Source organism: Leguminivora glycinivorella, chromosome 7 (assembly GCF_023078275.1).
Source record: "Leguminivora glycinivorella isolate SPB_JAAS2020 chromosome 7, LegGlyc_1.1, whole genome shotgun sequence".
Taxonomy (NCBI): Eukaryota; Metazoa; Arthropoda; class Insecta; order Lepidoptera; family Tortricidae; genus Leguminivora; species Leguminivora glycinivorella.
In genome coordinates this window covers 12,693,227-12,709,938 of record NC_062977.1, presented here as the reverse complement: position 1 = coordinate 12,709,938, position 16,712 = coordinate 12,693,227, and the positions used below count along the sequence as shown (strand labels likewise).

General features: G+C 34.2%; 1 protein-coding gene across 1 annotated transcript in view; it reads right to left on the bottom strand.

Moving 5' to 3' along the window:
- The window catches only part of LOC125227747 (NADPH--cytochrome P450 reductase), a 28,505-nt gene extending 14,470 nt beyond the window's left edge, over nucleotides 1–14,035 (bottom strand). The window contains exons 1-6 of the mRNA XM_048132061.1: nucleotides 13,672–14,035; nucleotides 5,990–6,176; nucleotides 5,636–5,785; nucleotides 2,025–2,149; nucleotides 1,536–1,730; nucleotides 726–853 (exon numbers count right to left, since the gene is read on the bottom strand). Of these exons, the coding sequence (XP_047988018.1) occupies nucleotides 726–853; nucleotides 1,536–1,730; nucleotides 2,025–2,149; nucleotides 5,636–5,785; nucleotides 5,990–6,176; nucleotides 13,672–13,859 (973 nt within the window). The 5' untranslated portion in view covers nucleotides 13,860–14,035. The remainder of the gene's footprint in view (nucleotides 1–725; nucleotides 854–1,535; nucleotides 1,731–2,024; nucleotides 2,150–5,635; nucleotides 5,786–5,989; nucleotides 6,177–13,671) is intronic.
- Nucleotides 14,036–16,712: the final 2,677 nt, after the last annotated feature.

Below are 16,712 nucleotides of genomic sequence, written 5' to 3'. Positions count from 1 at the left end.
TGTATTGGATATCATACATTTCACGACTCTTGACTTTCCGAACAGATTCTATTTATAAATATTTACCTATGCACGTGACTGTACTTAAAATAGGTACACATTACATTGCCATGGTGCATGCCATAGGTGATGTATACCTACCTACCTAAAGTTTAGGGAAGGTAAAAAAGTAAATGACCATTTTATAAAAGTAAATCATAAAATATTTTTGCATTTTATTTCATTGGGCCGACCGACCGGCGCGGCGACCCTAACGTATTATCACACCGGCCGCAGTGGTCGCGCGTTGTGCGCTTGAAACGCTCCGTTGAGTCAAAGCCGTTAAGTTCATTTTTCTTGACCGCTAGAAAGTTTAGGTAAATAAAGCGTAGGTATTTGTCGTTTGTGGGGAAGTGAAGTATCTGTTACGTTAGTAACTTATTATTAATCTGTGTTTCTAGTGCTAACGGTTACTGAGACTATCCGCGGACGGACGGACGGACGGACGGACGGACAGACAGACAGACATGGCGAAACTATAAGGGTTCCTAGTTGACTACGGAACCCTAAAAAGGCAATAAACACAGTTTCACAACAAAATATACAATTACTTTACCTATTACAAATACTTTGCTATGTGTAATTATAATAATAGTTAAAAGATCTAGAATAATGTATAAATCGGACTTTTCACTGTGTTTACCAATAAAGTAAGAATTCAATAATAATGAGTAATGGATGAATACCTGCTTCATATCGCATTTTGGAGTCAGAAATGTCTAGCTCGACATGCAGACACGACCTGTCGCCGCCCTTGTGCAACTCCCTGTTCACCTTGATTTGAGCCAAGAATGGGTTCTTGGCGTCATAAGGACTGAAAAATTTATCACATGTTAATTCTGTCTACACTAAATTTAATACAAGTAACATAAAGAGTTTTGTAAATGTGTTTGTCTAACCTAGGCATGAACAGCCTCGCAGCAATAAAGACTGTGCCATAAAATTAAATAATAAATGTAAATAAAACTAAGTAACCATAAGTACAAGATAAAGCAGCTTACATGTTTGTATACAGTGTGTAAGCCTTATACTGGCGATAAATTAAACCAGACATAGGATTCATTAGTGTTATCATTAATTAAGGGGTACTTTTGAGTTAACATTCATTTTTGCCCCATAATTATTTTGAAATTTTTCTCAGCAGCAATGTACTATAAACATGGTTGCAATGACAGTCAATGCCAACTGTTAACAAATGTTCAATGTGAATGTTTGGACTACATTGTGGTACAATTATTTTGCATGTTTAAAAATTTACTTCAATTTTAAGTAAATTTTTTTCTGTCCTATACTCACCACCTTTACTAGATTCATCTGTATTAGCTTTACACACTGTATAAAGATTAGTATCCATTAACAAGTAAAAAAACTGGTCTGAACTGTTACAATACATTTATTTTTAGTTCATTGTTATCTAATATGTTAATATTAAATATACATTATTATGATACTTTTGGAAAGTTCAGTAAATTTGTACATGTATTTTAAATACTTACGGCCTCTGCACTTGAAGGGAATGTAACCTGGCTATTTCACCAGTGAAGACACTGTTGGGAGTGAGGTCCTCAGGGGCATGCGTCACCAGACGGAACTGGCGAACCAGCTCCTCCTCGCCTGTGCTCTCGATGTTGAACATTTCACAGACCGCTGGCCAGAACTTGTCTTTCCATGTGATAAAATCATCTTCAATGCTACAATAAGAATGCTTATAATAACAATAATATAATAAATCATTTATTTAAGACCAACGTGGATCATAGTGTTAGTAACATAACAACTTATGTTAATAACTGGTAAAACACATTTGCTATGACAATCACTTTACATTGCAATTAACCATTATCATATTTAAAATAATATAAATGTATGATATGACCCGGTCCCAAAGTGACGATCTTGTAATGTAGTTTTATACCATTGGGAAACGAACATGCAAAACAAAACACACAGTTTCCTGAATGTAAATTTCTTGTTGTATTACTTACTTAGCATCGTCATCTCCCAAACCTACTTCATAGACTCGGGTGCCACCCAATTCTTCCAACCTCTTGTCTAAGTAAATAGCTACTGCATTGTAATGCTCATAGGTCTTGTTGCCCAGACCAAACACCTAAAACAATATACAAACATAAAGAACACATGCAACATATTAATGGAATTTAATTTAACTATATTGGAACTTTTTATTCATAGTCGAAGATTCTAATTTTTAAAACAATTGTTTGAAATCAAATAATTGTAATTAGAAGTTAAAGGTTAGTTATGTAATTATCTCATTATGTTACTTCCATTTTGTTCAAAAATCATTATTAAAGTGATCCAGGTACAATGAGTTACATCTCTGTTTACGACACTAAGTGTTCCAAAAAGGTTAAAATATTATTTTTTTTTAAATACATTTCTTACTTTCACGGCTATCAGATGTTGATTTAGAGAAAAATGCTATTTGAATTTTATTTATTGTTTCATGTATAAAAACATAGTCATAAACTAGAAGAACCCTAAAATACCCAATAACTTAACTATTTAACTAATTTAAACAAATACATAAGTAGATAAATACAGTACCAAGAGCGTAATAATCAATTTTTAATTCTATGAACTATAACAGTTCTGGTATTGACCTTAAGAGGTTATACTATAAGCCCTTCAACATTGACGTAATGTTGACCTTGTTATACGTTTCTGTAGAGAAATTACCGAACATATAACATACCATATATCGCAATTTGAGCCACGGTGAAAAACTACGCCTTTTACATACAATTTTTCTAAAAAATAAGGGTAAAGTCCGCACCACAACACTCATCATTTAGATATATTAAACTATAGTTATTATATGAACGACACTTCATATAATGAAAAGTCTGAAAATACTCTGTGCAGTAAATAGTTCTAATACTTTAGCAAAACCACATTTAATTCATAAAAAGCTAATATTTTAGTTTAAATTGCTAATGTGATTCAAGGATTTCAACACTGAATATCGGATCCGCCTGACGTTGACAGACGTCAGCCGTTCGTTATGTCACGTCCGTGTACGTTCGTAAACAACTGATTAGTGATTTCTATTGGAATATGTAACGAGGAGCGGAGTCTTTTTCCTTTGCAGTACAAAACGAAGATTATATTATATTTTATATAATATTTACGACTGTAAAATTGTAATAAATAAAAAACCCTTTATTTTCAGAAATTGTATGTTCAAACCTTTTTGTTTTAGAACGTTCATTGAAGGTTTTAATTTTTGACCATATTTCTTATTTTCTTGTCTATAATGTCTATGGTGTACTTCAGAATCATTTCAAAATGTTGTTTGTAAGATTTTTGTATTCAAATTCGAACGAAATATAAAGATTTTTAGGTGTCTTATTTTAAGAATATAGTGTAATTCTATTTTATAAGTAAGAAATGTATGTATGTTTAGGTACTTGGTTCATTTCGAATTTGATTGCAGCGTTTTCAACAGGTAAGATAATACTGTGTACTTAAATAAGAGCTAACGTAATAAGTAGGTATAGCAACGAAGTACGTTCCAGGTCACAAACATCTTTACAAGCGAAATATCAAGAACATATACTTAGTATAATAATATGTTTGGAATGTTACTTTGTAAAGAAGTTAGTGAACACCACTGTACATTAGAAAGCTAAAATTCAACATGAGTATTTATTCATTTTCCGTATTTGCTGTATTGTATTTGTCTTATCTGTTTAAGTTACTTATATGTCAACATTTTATAGTACTGGAAGTAGATAACACAAACAGGTATTTAATGCAAATCTTCTGTCTAGTTAAATGTGGTACAAGTCTTCAAGTTGCATAAAGCTCGTGCCCTTTTTTGAATTGCACTGGACTTTTATATTATAAGTACGGAAAACTACGAACATGTATAAATTGCATTTTGTACCTACACCTACTACCTAGTGCCAGGGGCGGCTCACTCCGCGATTCTATCGCCGCGCTACAAGTACATGTCAGCGGCCGCGAGTTCGCGGCCCGTTCATTGGCGACGACCTTCGCGCGGCGCAATAAAATTCAATGATGGCTGCTCGCGTGCGGTCCGTTTGTTAATGTAGGTAAGAATTTAGAATGGCGGCATTTTGTGAACATCAAAGGAGTGAGCGTTCTGTACTTGTACTATTATATATTCTGTGCTAGTGCAAACAATTTATGAAAAAACTAAGACTTAAAAACAAGTACCTGGTAAGGTACTCTTATATGGTAATTCGAAGGATACCATACACTAAAAACAAAATTCTTGGTGACTGCCATTTATTAAATGAATTTTGTTAAATACTTATGTTGAATGAAGAAGTATGTATGTGTATTTGCATTAAACATAAAAAAATGCAAGTCAACGACAAACATAAATAGTTTCGACGGGTACCTCGGCGGTCGGGGTGGTGTAGTGGTTTAAGCAGCCGCGATAGCTGGAGACCCGGGTTAGATACCCGGCTTCGCCACCAGTGGGCTTGATTGCGTTTTCTTTAGTGTATGGTAATTTATATATAGTAGTGTTACTAGTAAAAAAACAAATTAAAAAATATTTAATTACATCATTTGATTTGTTCCCTACGTCGAACAAAGATGAGTTTAATCCTGTTTGAGAACTCTTCTAGTTATCCTTTAAGACATTCTTTTAGGCCGGCAACAGACAGTCTTAAATTTCATTATCTTAAAAAATCATAATCTTATGAAATCAGATCGAATGCACGGATTCCCATACAATTTCGCAACTGTCCACACACAGTCTTATTTTTTAAGATTATGATTTTTTTCAGATTGATCTGACAGATTGCGAATAATTTAAATTTTAAGAATGTGTGTGGCAAGGCAGTCAATCTTATTTTATAAGATTATGATTTTTTAAGATTATGAAATTTAAGACTGTCTGTTGCCGGCCTTAGGCTTCCCACAGACAGTCTTAAAAATTCATAATCTTAAAAAAAAATTGTATGCAAATTGACACTGACAGATCTGTCAGTGTCTTGTCAGTGTCAGTTTGAACTGTCAGATTACATACAATTTTTTTTTAAGATTATGAATTTTTAAGACTGTCTGTGGGAAGCCTTAGTCTGGAGTGTAGTGTAGTGTGTGTACTTGCTAAATTGTATACACCCTGTTTTTATTGAATTCCGTTAACTTTAAGGGAAGGTTCTTTAGATCAGATACAATTAATTTCTCTAAGAAACAAGCGTCTTAACTTTTACGGTTAACGAATTATTAAAAAAATTAAGATAATTACTGAACACGTGTGTGATAGCCTTTACCAATTCCTAATGTTATTTGTTTTGACATGTACCGTCAATCAGTTGACACCAACTTGAATGTAATTCTTAAGGGTCTCTCACACTAATAAATTCATTTATTATGTATAAAATTTTTTTGCGAATTTAACTAAAAGTGATATACAGAATACCCTTACCCTGCTGCGGGCTGATAATGAACCTAGCGACGTGTCGAATTTAACGGAAACAAAAAAAACACGGTGTATATTAAAAAGTTACATACAACTAAATGTAACTTGTTATATTAATTATTGTATTCCTACAGTTATATCATAACTAATAGTTACACTGTTTTAAAAACTTACTGCATAATTTAATCCAGTTAGGTCAGGGTCTCCATTCTTTAGCCACTCATAAAACTCCATAGCATTGTCTGTTGGGTCTCCTTCACCATAAGTCGCCATACAAAACACAGCCAAAGAATTAGGTATTTCCGTGAGTTTAGTCAACTCTTCCTAAAAAAATATCTTCGATGATTAGACATCCTTAAATTAAATTTAGTTTTAAACATCAGAACCTTGATTCCAAATTCATGCAGGGTTTCCTGACTGAGCTATTACATCAATGTAGGTAAGGTTCTCTGGACTATGTATCCTTTATCTTTATAATATTCTATTCTTGCTATAATTAAATGTTTATCAGTAGTTGCATTAACATACCATATCACATTCTTCGGGGTCAGCGACCATTCCCTTCATCTTATATCGGATGCCCTCTTTGGCCAGACGACCGGCGAATTCCTCGCCAGTGCCTGTTTGAGATCCATAAAATACTACTAAGCTTCTTCCTGACGCTTGTAATTTCTTTATGAAAGAATTCTCTGTTATTTGGATTGTACCAGCTGGCCTGTAAAAATAATGTGTTAAATTTTAACTTATGATTAGCAGAAACGTCTGCAATCGATGCCACTAGGCTTAGAATAAATTTAAAAGTGGAAAATATCTGCCTTGGGTGAAACTTGAACTCCAGAGGCCGTGAGTTCAAGTCTCACCCAAGGCAGATATTTTCCACTTTTAAATAATGTGTTACTCATTTTTAGTTTTCTACTTGTAGACTAGACTATTTAAATACTACCTACCTATTTATAATTTTATAAAATTATAGATACATTCAGAAGGAGAAATAGGTATACCTATAATATTTTTGAGACATTTAAATATACTGACATTAATTAAATATTAAGTAATAATTGATATCAAAATACATTTTAGAAACAAAATGTAATTACATAATTAATTAGTATTTACAGCCACTCAAACCCCGTTGCATCACACTAGGCCGAAAGTGCATCTTTTTAAACCTACCTATTTATAATTTTATAAAATTATAGATACATTCAGAAGGAGAAATAGGTATACCTATAATATTTTTGAGACATTTAAATATACTGACATTAATTAAATATTAAGTAATAATTGATATCAAAATACATTTTAGAAACAAAATGTAATTACATAATTAATTAGTATTTACAGCCACTCAAACCCCGTTGCATCACACTAGGCCGAAAGTGCATCTTTTTAAATTGAAATACGAACCTACTCATGTGAACGCCCTATATGAATAAGTTGTTGACCCCAGAAACTGAACGAAAAACATACCTACCTACCTATAAAAGAATACTGCAACCGATCAACTCGGGCGAAATTTATGCGAGTTCACTCTTGAGTGTAGCAATGCAACATGTACCCATTATAACATTTATAACACAAACAAAACAAGTACTCGTTGGATTGCCCATAATTTAAGTGCCCCATACGTTCGATTAAAATAAATAAAATACTCTTTATTGGTAAAATAAAACAGCTGATTAAAGTTAAATTAAGTATAATATAGGTACTTATTATATTTCTATTACACAGTTATCTTTGTTTATTTTTTCTTTTTGTGGATAATATACCGAATATTAACAATTATAATAAACATCAGATGGGTATTTATGGGGGTTTTCTCTGATCGAAAGGGATAATTTCATAAAAAATCCATCATCTCCGTCTTAAGAGGCCATTCATTATAAGATTTATTTTTATTAGATATCGTTTTAATTTTTTTTATCTATCTATATTTTATTTGTACAAATTACGCCAACAATTTTAACAGGTAAGCCAAATGCATGTGAATACCGCGTGACGGGTAATAAGTAAATAAGTACCTAATGACATTGTCCCAATCGACCGTCTTTATTGTCACAATACCTTGATAAATAATATTTACTTGATAACTATCCACTTTGCTTTGTTCTCATTGATGTCCTTCAATCTCGAATGCTACGAGCAGTACCACGACGCGACGTTTATTATAGCAAAGATAGGTAAAGAATTAAGACTGGCGTTTTATAGTTAGCGCTACCTTGCGTTTCTTAGCATGGTCTTGAAATGAGACTACTCAACTAACTGCGAATTTAACTTAACATTTTGAATGTAGTTTTGATTAAAATAGTCATTAAACCTATAAAACGTAGACCTTGTTAATGTAACGCCACCATCTACAACCCAGGACAACAATATTAATAACATATCATCTCTGTGATTGGAGCCTGCCAGCCTGCCAGGTGTACAAGAACAGCGATGTCATCTTGTAATTCTTATAGGTAGTACATATAGTATAGTAATTACGCACTAAATGAGTATGCAGTTGTTTAAACCGGGAAGTCGATGCCTAACTGGCGGCGTCAAGGTTATTGGTTTCATTGATAACAATGATTTCAGTTAAATTATGATTAGGACGTAATATTTGTCATGATTATCTGTAATTATAATTGGTTAGGTATGTACTTACTAGTTTCGTTTTGATTAATTTCATAACCAGAAATAAAAAAACATGTATAATTTTCCAAAACGGGCTTACTTACATTCTGATGAATAAAGCCAGGCGTCCACTAAGGTGTAATCGAGCCGCGTCGAATCGAATCCTCGTACATTTTGAATGAGATTCGACGCGGCTCAATTCCGCCTTAAAGGACGCAATCTCTTAAGAAATGCAGGCTCGACTCGGCGAACCTAGGGGGCGCCAGGCTTTAAGAACTTCCACGATTTATGAAGTCTGTTGAATATACATAATAGGCTACTTGACCCTTTTTTAATGTCTATTTTATATTACTTATTACAGTCCAATTAACCGAAAAAAAATTCTACCATATTTTATTACGACTTGAAAACCACAAAAAAACATAAAGTTTACTTTAACTTAATTAGGCAAAAACATCATTAGCCATGTTAATCTACAGATCTGCGCATGACGTAAATCGAATTGAGTACAAAAATTTCTGACATTTACGTTATGAGGCATAAAGTTCATCATGTCAGTGATTGACTCGGCATTAAGTTAAGTTAGGTTCTATGCCGTCACTACACGTCTGACAGCGTTTTTGGTGGCCAAAGTTAAAATAAATATTACACACATTTTTAATCGAAAATACGTAGCCACCATACACTTTTAATACCCAAAATCTATAAAAATTGGATCCCTATGTCAAATACTACAGGAAACAATCATTTCTTGTGCCAAATTCGATAAGAGTCTAGTAGCCTATACATAGTATCTTGTGAAAATATATTTAAGGCCCCTACATTTTAATATTAAAGGATAAATATGTAAAAATATAAAAACAGTTACGTTCGCACTTTTTTTCGGCTTATGATGATACCTAATCAATTTTGTAACAAGCGGGAACGTCCGCTAATAATACAAAGTTTTTATCATGTTTTTATATTAAAGGAAAAAAATCCGCCTAGACTGCAGCTGATGCGGGTTCGAGTCCTGCCGGAAGCGTACATTTTGCCTTTAATATAAAAATGATGATAATGCTTGAAATTTGTGTAATGCCTAAGGTTGGCAAAGATGTTTTATATGAGGAATAATATTTGTATTGTTATAGGTTCGTACACCTATGTAGTTTATTGGGCGTGTTTATAACTGTTATTATCAGCATGTTAGCTAACTTATTTACCAGTATTTTTTGTACTTTGGACTTTAGCCTTAAGCCTGAAATGCTAATTCAACTTTATTCGTTGTGTTGTGGGGGTTTCTTTGTTAACAATTTCAATAATTGTGAATAGGGTTTGAGATCCGGATATCCGAATTATCCGTAAATCCGTTGAATTTGAGATCCGGATCCGAGGTTTCATAAGATCCGGATAAAACGTATAATACGAATCCGTTAGATATGGTCATCGATCCATACCAGAAACAATTTTCAAATGAATTTTATGAATTCGTGTATTTTGTCGCTTATAATGTTTATTCACATTTATTTCATTCAAATACTACAGAATATCAAGCTAGGTTAGGTTAGGTACATTACGCCGTGCGATGAATCCATAAAACTAATATGTATTAATGTTTCTTAACTACTGGATGCATCCCGAGAGGAATAACGATAAATTAAGTATTTTGTAAAGCAAAAACTGATAAATTAAAGGTAGAAAAATCATCTAACTTGGATGGGACCATGGAAGTAATTAATTACATACCAAAGCCTAGAGAGAGGCTTTATTTTTTTAATTTAATGAGATGGAAGGCACACCAAGGTGGTATACCAACCAAGCTATGCCACCAAGGTGGTAGTTAAGAGTTTTGTGCGTGGACTTAGGACATTTTGTTCGATTCATTATTGGTGATACCGCGCCCAAAGCTTGTAAACCTTTTGCGCGTAGGGAGTTCACGTGAGTAGTCCACTTTGATTTGTTGTCCAGGAAGCAGAACAAAGGTATTTAACAGATATACTCCAAACAAAATTATTGGACTACTGTTTACTGTTATATGACTTATATGCTGTAGAATGGGAGTGACATTAATTATGTGTTAAAAATGCTTACTTGAAAGTTTGTCTAAAAAAAACCGGCCAAGAGCGTGTCGGGCCACGCTCAGTGTAGGGTTCCGTAGTTTTCTGTATTTTTCTCAAAAACTACTGAACCTATCAAGTTCAAAACAATTTTCCTAGAAAGTATTTATAAAGTTCTACTTTTGTCATTTTTTTCATATTTTTTAAACATATGGTTCAAAAGTTAGAGGGGGGGGGACGCACATTTTTTTCCTTTAGGAGCGATTATTTACGAAAATATTAATATTATCAAAAAGCGATCTTAGTAAACCCTTATTCATTTTTTAATACCTATCCAACAATATATCACACGTTGGGGTTGGAATGAAAAAAAATATCAGCCCCCACTTTACATGTAGGGGGGGTACCCTAATAAAACATTTTTTCCATTTTTTATTTTTGCACTTTGTTGGCGTGATTGATATACATATTGGTACCAAATTTCAGCTTTCTAGTGCTAACGGTTACTGAGATTATCCGCGGACGGACGGACGGACGGACGGACGGACAGACAGACATGGCGAAACTATAAGGGTTCCTAGTTGACTACGGAACCCTAAAAATTTAATGACACAACAATACACTATATTTATATGGTTTTGTGAGCTTAAATTATTTTATTTCAGTAACAGCAGCTTTGATTTGACGAAACGCCTATAAAAAGTGACCTTTTCAACACGGATCCGTTTTATCCGAAATATCCGGATATCCGGATCCGTCAAATTTCAAGAACCGAAATATCCGGATCCGAAAAATCGACGGATATTGCAAACCCTAATTGTGAGTGCGCACGGGAAAACGTCCCTGCACTTTGTCGATTGCTATAAAGCGGCTTTTTCAGTTTATTCATATAAGTATACAAGTAAATCTCGCCTTAATAGTAACCGACAAAGTGGGACGTTTTAGTAAACACACTCACAATTAATTCATTTGGTTTAGTACTAGGAACACCTGGCTGTTTAAAAAGCATAGCCTTACGACTTCGCAGAACGAACATATCGGGACGTTGACGTGCCTATACTATGATGGAGGGTCAAGCAAATCTTGGCACTACAAAAGGCGGCAAACTTGAAAGTTGTAGTGACGAAGGTTTATCGTGGCATAGGAAATTTGAATTCCGCGCCGCGCCTTTTTAGTGACAAGATTTGCTTGAAGACCGTTTATAGTATGATTGCCACGCCACACTTGCACAAGTTAACGGCGATTAGTTACGTAGTGTAGTGTGGTTCGCGGCAAGATGGAGGAAAAGCATCAGCTGATCGAGGTTGATTGTTAGATAGCTACGGCACGTATGAACGTGTGCTTTAACCAAGTTTTTCAATTTTGTTTTGTTGTAAGATATAGCTGCCGGCCGACGAAAAAATCGACAAAAACGGGGAACTATAATAAAATTATAGGCGCGAAGGCGCAAACAATCTGAGAATCGATTCCACACGCGTTCGCGGCTTCGCGTTGAGTGTGGAGGGCGCTTGAAGCTAGGAACATACTACGCGGACGTCCGTCGTAAATCGACCGCGGACGGGAATCTGGACAATGAAGCTAGGAACATACTACGCGGACGTCCATCGTAAATAGGGCTGCCATCTCGAATTTCGCCAAACCCGGACAAAGATTCAAAAAACCCGGACATTTGGCGTAAATCGCATTTTTTCCCCGGACGAGTCCAACAATATTTTTAAAAGCCATAAAAACAGGACCTTTAATTTTCATCCGTTTATTTTTTTAATTTCTCACAATGTGTAATTTGCAATAAACAAAAACAAACAATTTTTCTTACAGAAAAATAAATTTGTCTGTTTTTATTGTTCCGTATTACAAAGATACAAAAGGAACCCTTATGGTGCGACTATGCCCGTCTGTCTGTTCGTCTATCACATTACTAAATATCTCGAGAACTACTTATGCTACCAATTTGAAATTTGGAATAGTTATGAGCATTGTTAACCGCTATAAATCGAAAGTATTCCTTTATTTTGTTTATCAATATAATTATATAAAATGGCCAAATTAAAAGGGGGCAAAACTGTAAATTTCAAGTTACTAGTTACTAGCTCAAGTGGGGTTTCGCTAGAAAGAGCTCAAATTGTGCAATCAAAACTATTTCTAATTTTTGTTTTTTGAAAAAAAAAAAAAAAAAAGAATTTTGGTAAAAAGAAATACCGCCCCCTTATCTCCGAAGGTCACTAACGAAAAATTGTGAAAATTTTACGAAACATTGGCTTTATGCTAAATATTACAGGAAAAATAAAATAGTCTGTATCTTTGAAACTTTTTTTTAATTGTCAATTTTTTTTTATTTCAACTTTCAATCTTACCACCCTTGCATATTATACATCCATATTTTATTTCAAACACGAGATTCTACCTAAAACATTATTTTTCAACCTACGAGTCCGAGTCGCACTTGGCCGGTTTTTTATTTTGTAAACAGATCAGTCAACTTAAATTCGCTGATAAATACTTAAATTCAGTGAGGTGCTTCCTTACATGAAAAGTGTCCGGGTTTTCCCCGGACACTTTTTGACTCCCCGCCCGGACGGCCCCCGGACGGCCTCCAAACTAGGACAAATCCGGGGAAACCCGGACGGATGGCAGCCCTAATCGTAAATCGACCGCGGACGGGAACCTGGACAATGAAATTACACATAACCGTGCAAACTATCGGTCGACGGACGTGGACGTGGCCTTGAGCGCATGGACGTCCGATCGAAATCTGGCTCACTGGATGTTTTGTTCCGTGCACACTGATCGGTCGCGGTCGATTTACGACGGACGTCCGCGTAGTATGTTCCTAGCTTTACTGCGAAATAAGTTTCTGCGCAACATTTTTTTTTTTTCTATAATCCTTTTTAGTCTTTAGTACATCCGTCTTTATCTTTTAATTAATTTAGAAGGTATGATTTAGAAAATCATGTGTGAATGAGTAAACACATTTATTTACATGTTTGTTTATTTTATGTATAATAAACGCCCGAAACTACAAAAAAAATGAAATCAAATACATATTAAAATTACGAACCTAATACACCTGGTAGTAGTGTGTACTGCGAGTACAGTCGCCCACGATGTTCACATAAATATCTGAACACACAATCTTTATTCTATTATCAAGACGTTTGGGTGAATGTGCAGATTTTTTAACACCTTGTCTGACCACTTCTAAATCTGATAAACACTGCTCGTCTAGGGTACGCAATACGCATCGATAAATCTAGATCTTAGATATTATAAGCACACTTACGTCCTATTGACTGTCGATAGTATCCGTACAAAACTAGTAACAATATTATTTTATGTATCATCACAACAGATACATAGGCAGTCACTCCAACTTTATCTTATCACTTCGCTTAATATAGGACTTTAATCGCCTCATAACTGAGTAAGCAATTACCAAAGTAAACAACTTCATGTTGTATTATTGAAACATCTATAAAATATTATGGGCAATTGGGCATACCTGTCCTCGCCGGTTAAACAGGCAAAATAGTTATGAAAAGACGCAACAAGTTAACTTACTGTATGGAATATTTGCTGAGAAGTATTTCATCTTTCTTGTTGTCCTTTCTAGAGGTCCACAACCACCAGGCTGCACCTCCCAATAAGAAAACTAACATTATAATATCGAATGTGCTAAATAGTGATCCGCCAACAACAGCGCTCGCCGCGGCTGCATCCTTTAAAACGTCCTGCGAATTTTCCGACATTTTGTAGGTTATGTGAGTTCGCACAAAGTTAAGTTTATGTCGCCGTAATCACTTAGACGCGAGGACACAAGGTCACTCTTTAGCGGTTAGTTTTTAAGAGTACTTTACGCGAGGACTTATTGTTAGTCCTATTGGCGCGACTCTTCGCCACCACTTCCAAAAGTACACTGACAGAGATGTTGAAATCTACGTCTCATGACTTAGCAAGAGCGAGCGAGACGCCTATCAATTCGATATATCTACTTCACTCTACGGGCTCAAGTGACACGACAGCAAAATGACGTAACACTACCGGATGGACTCGGCAGGGTCTGCCTCTCAACAAGTCGTCTACGTGGGGCGATGTGATCGAGGCAATTCTGACATTTCTGAATACACAATTGAAAGTGTATACGTGTGTGAGCACAGTGCGCCTGCAAACGTATCGCTCCACGTGCCGCGATCATTGAACGGTCGACGCATCTAATAGACGCCAGCCCCTCTAGCACAACTTGCCTTGTCGCGCGCGAGTCCATACTTGAACTCGCGCTTTATGTATGGACTCGCGCGCGACAAGGCAAGTTGTGCTAAAGGGTCAGGACATCCCGATCGCCTCATCGCATTTTGCAGCAACTTTTTTTCGCTTTACAATTTATTTATAATTATAGTCATAATTGTTATTATGGAGAATTTTTGGCCAAAAGCTGCACTTTTGGATGGAAGCAAGCCGCTTTGCATGGTGATAGTATACATCATAGTAAACGATTTTTTCCGAGGATATCGAAATTTCATCCCTTAGGAAACCGAGCGTAGCGAGGTATTTTATGAAAATGAAAAAACTTCTATCTTTTTATTGTATCGCCCGATTTTGACAAAACGTATCTCAAATGAAAGGTATTGCTTTATGTAATTTAAAAAAAAATTGAAACAAAAATTATTATAAAAAAAGTAAGAAAAAAATTAAAAAAAGTAAATTTACGTCTCGCACTGAATAACTTCAAAGACAGATAAATTCATAGTTGAAAACTAAAAACCGCATCGAAATCGGATTAGCATTTTTTAAGATACAAGTTGCCAAAGTTGAGAAAATATGCTTTATATGGCCACTTTGAAATTCCTTTGCCAGAAAGTCAGAAATAATATATTTTTCTTACACAGAAAAGTACATAGTGACAGTATACCTCAAAATAAAATAAAAAATTCCGAGGATATCATAATTTCATCCCTTAAGACGACGAGCGTAGCGAGGTCTGTTACGAAAACCGAAAAAAAATATATAATTATTTTGTACGTCGTCCGATTTTGACAAAACATATTTCAATTGAAAGGTATTGATTTATGTAACTTAAAAAAAAAAATATTGAAAAAAATTGGGAAAAAAATGTAAGATTAAAAAAAAAAACTTTAATTTTCGTATCACACTGAATAACTGCAAAAAACGGTAGACACGATGTATAATATCGATATATGAATTTTTAAAATGAAAGACAAATAGATTCGTGATTATAAACTAAAAACCGAATCGAAATCGGATCAGTAGTTTTTAAGATACGAGTTGTCAAAGTTGGTTTAGTTTGTTTATATGGTCGCTTATAAATTTCTCTTAGAAAGAGGAGCGTAGCGAGGTCTGTTACGAAAAACAAAAAAAAAACAGTTTTTTTTTATTGGATCGTCTTTCTAAGGGTTTCTAAGGGATGAAATTTTTATATCCTTGGAAATAATCGTTTAATATGATGTCTATTACCAATGCATACTTATAACTGTAAGAAAAATATAATGTTTCTGACTTTCTAGCTAAGGAATTTATAAGCGACCATATAAACAAACTAAGCCAACTTTGACAACTCGTATCTTAAAAACTACTGATCCGATTTCGATTCGGTTTTTAGTTTATAATCATGAATCTATTTGTCTTTAATTTCAAAAATTCATATATTGATATTATACATCGTGTCTACCGTTTTTTGCAGTTATTCAGTGTGATACGAAAATTTAAGTTTTTTTTTTTAAATCTTACATTTTTTTCCAATTTTATTCAATATTTTTTGTTAAGTTATATAAAGCAATACCTTTCAATTGAAATATGTTTTGTCAAAATCGGACGACGTACAAAAAAAATAGATATTTTTTTTCGGTTTTCGTAACAGACCTCGCTACGCTCGTCGTCCTAAGGGATGAAATTATGATATCCTCGGAATTTTTTATTTTATTTTGAGTTGTACTGTCACTATGTACTTTTCTGTGTAAGAAAAATATATTATTTCTGACTTTCTGGCAAAGGAATTTCAAAGAGGCCATATAAAGCAAATTTTCCCAACTTTGGCAACTTGTATCTTAAATGCTAATCCGATTTCGATGCGGTCTTTAGTTTTCAACTATGAATTTATCTGTCTTTGATTTAAAAAAACTCATATATCGACATTGTACATTTTGTCTGTCATTCTTTGAAGTTATTCAGTGCGAGACGTAAATTTACTTTTTTTAATTTTTTTCTTACTTTCTAATAATTTTTGTTTCAATTTTTTTTTTTAAATTACATAAAGCAATACCTTTCATTTCAGATACGTTTTGTCAAAATCGGACGATACAATTTTTTTTGGTCTAGTTTTCTGGTGGATTTTTGATGAAATAATACAATTTTAAAATGAAATTTGTTATAAATCGACGTTTAAGACAATAACTCCGTACGTGAAAGGCGTATAACACTGAAATTTTCATTTTAGTAATTTTACAGGAAAGCCCATTTTACGTCAAAATCGGTCTTGCAAGGTAGGAACTACAGTTAACGATACAAACGAGGTTTTAGTGCCAGTTTTCTGATAGTGGTCAACGTTAAAGTTATTTTTTTATCCATTGAGCATCGAAATAATATAA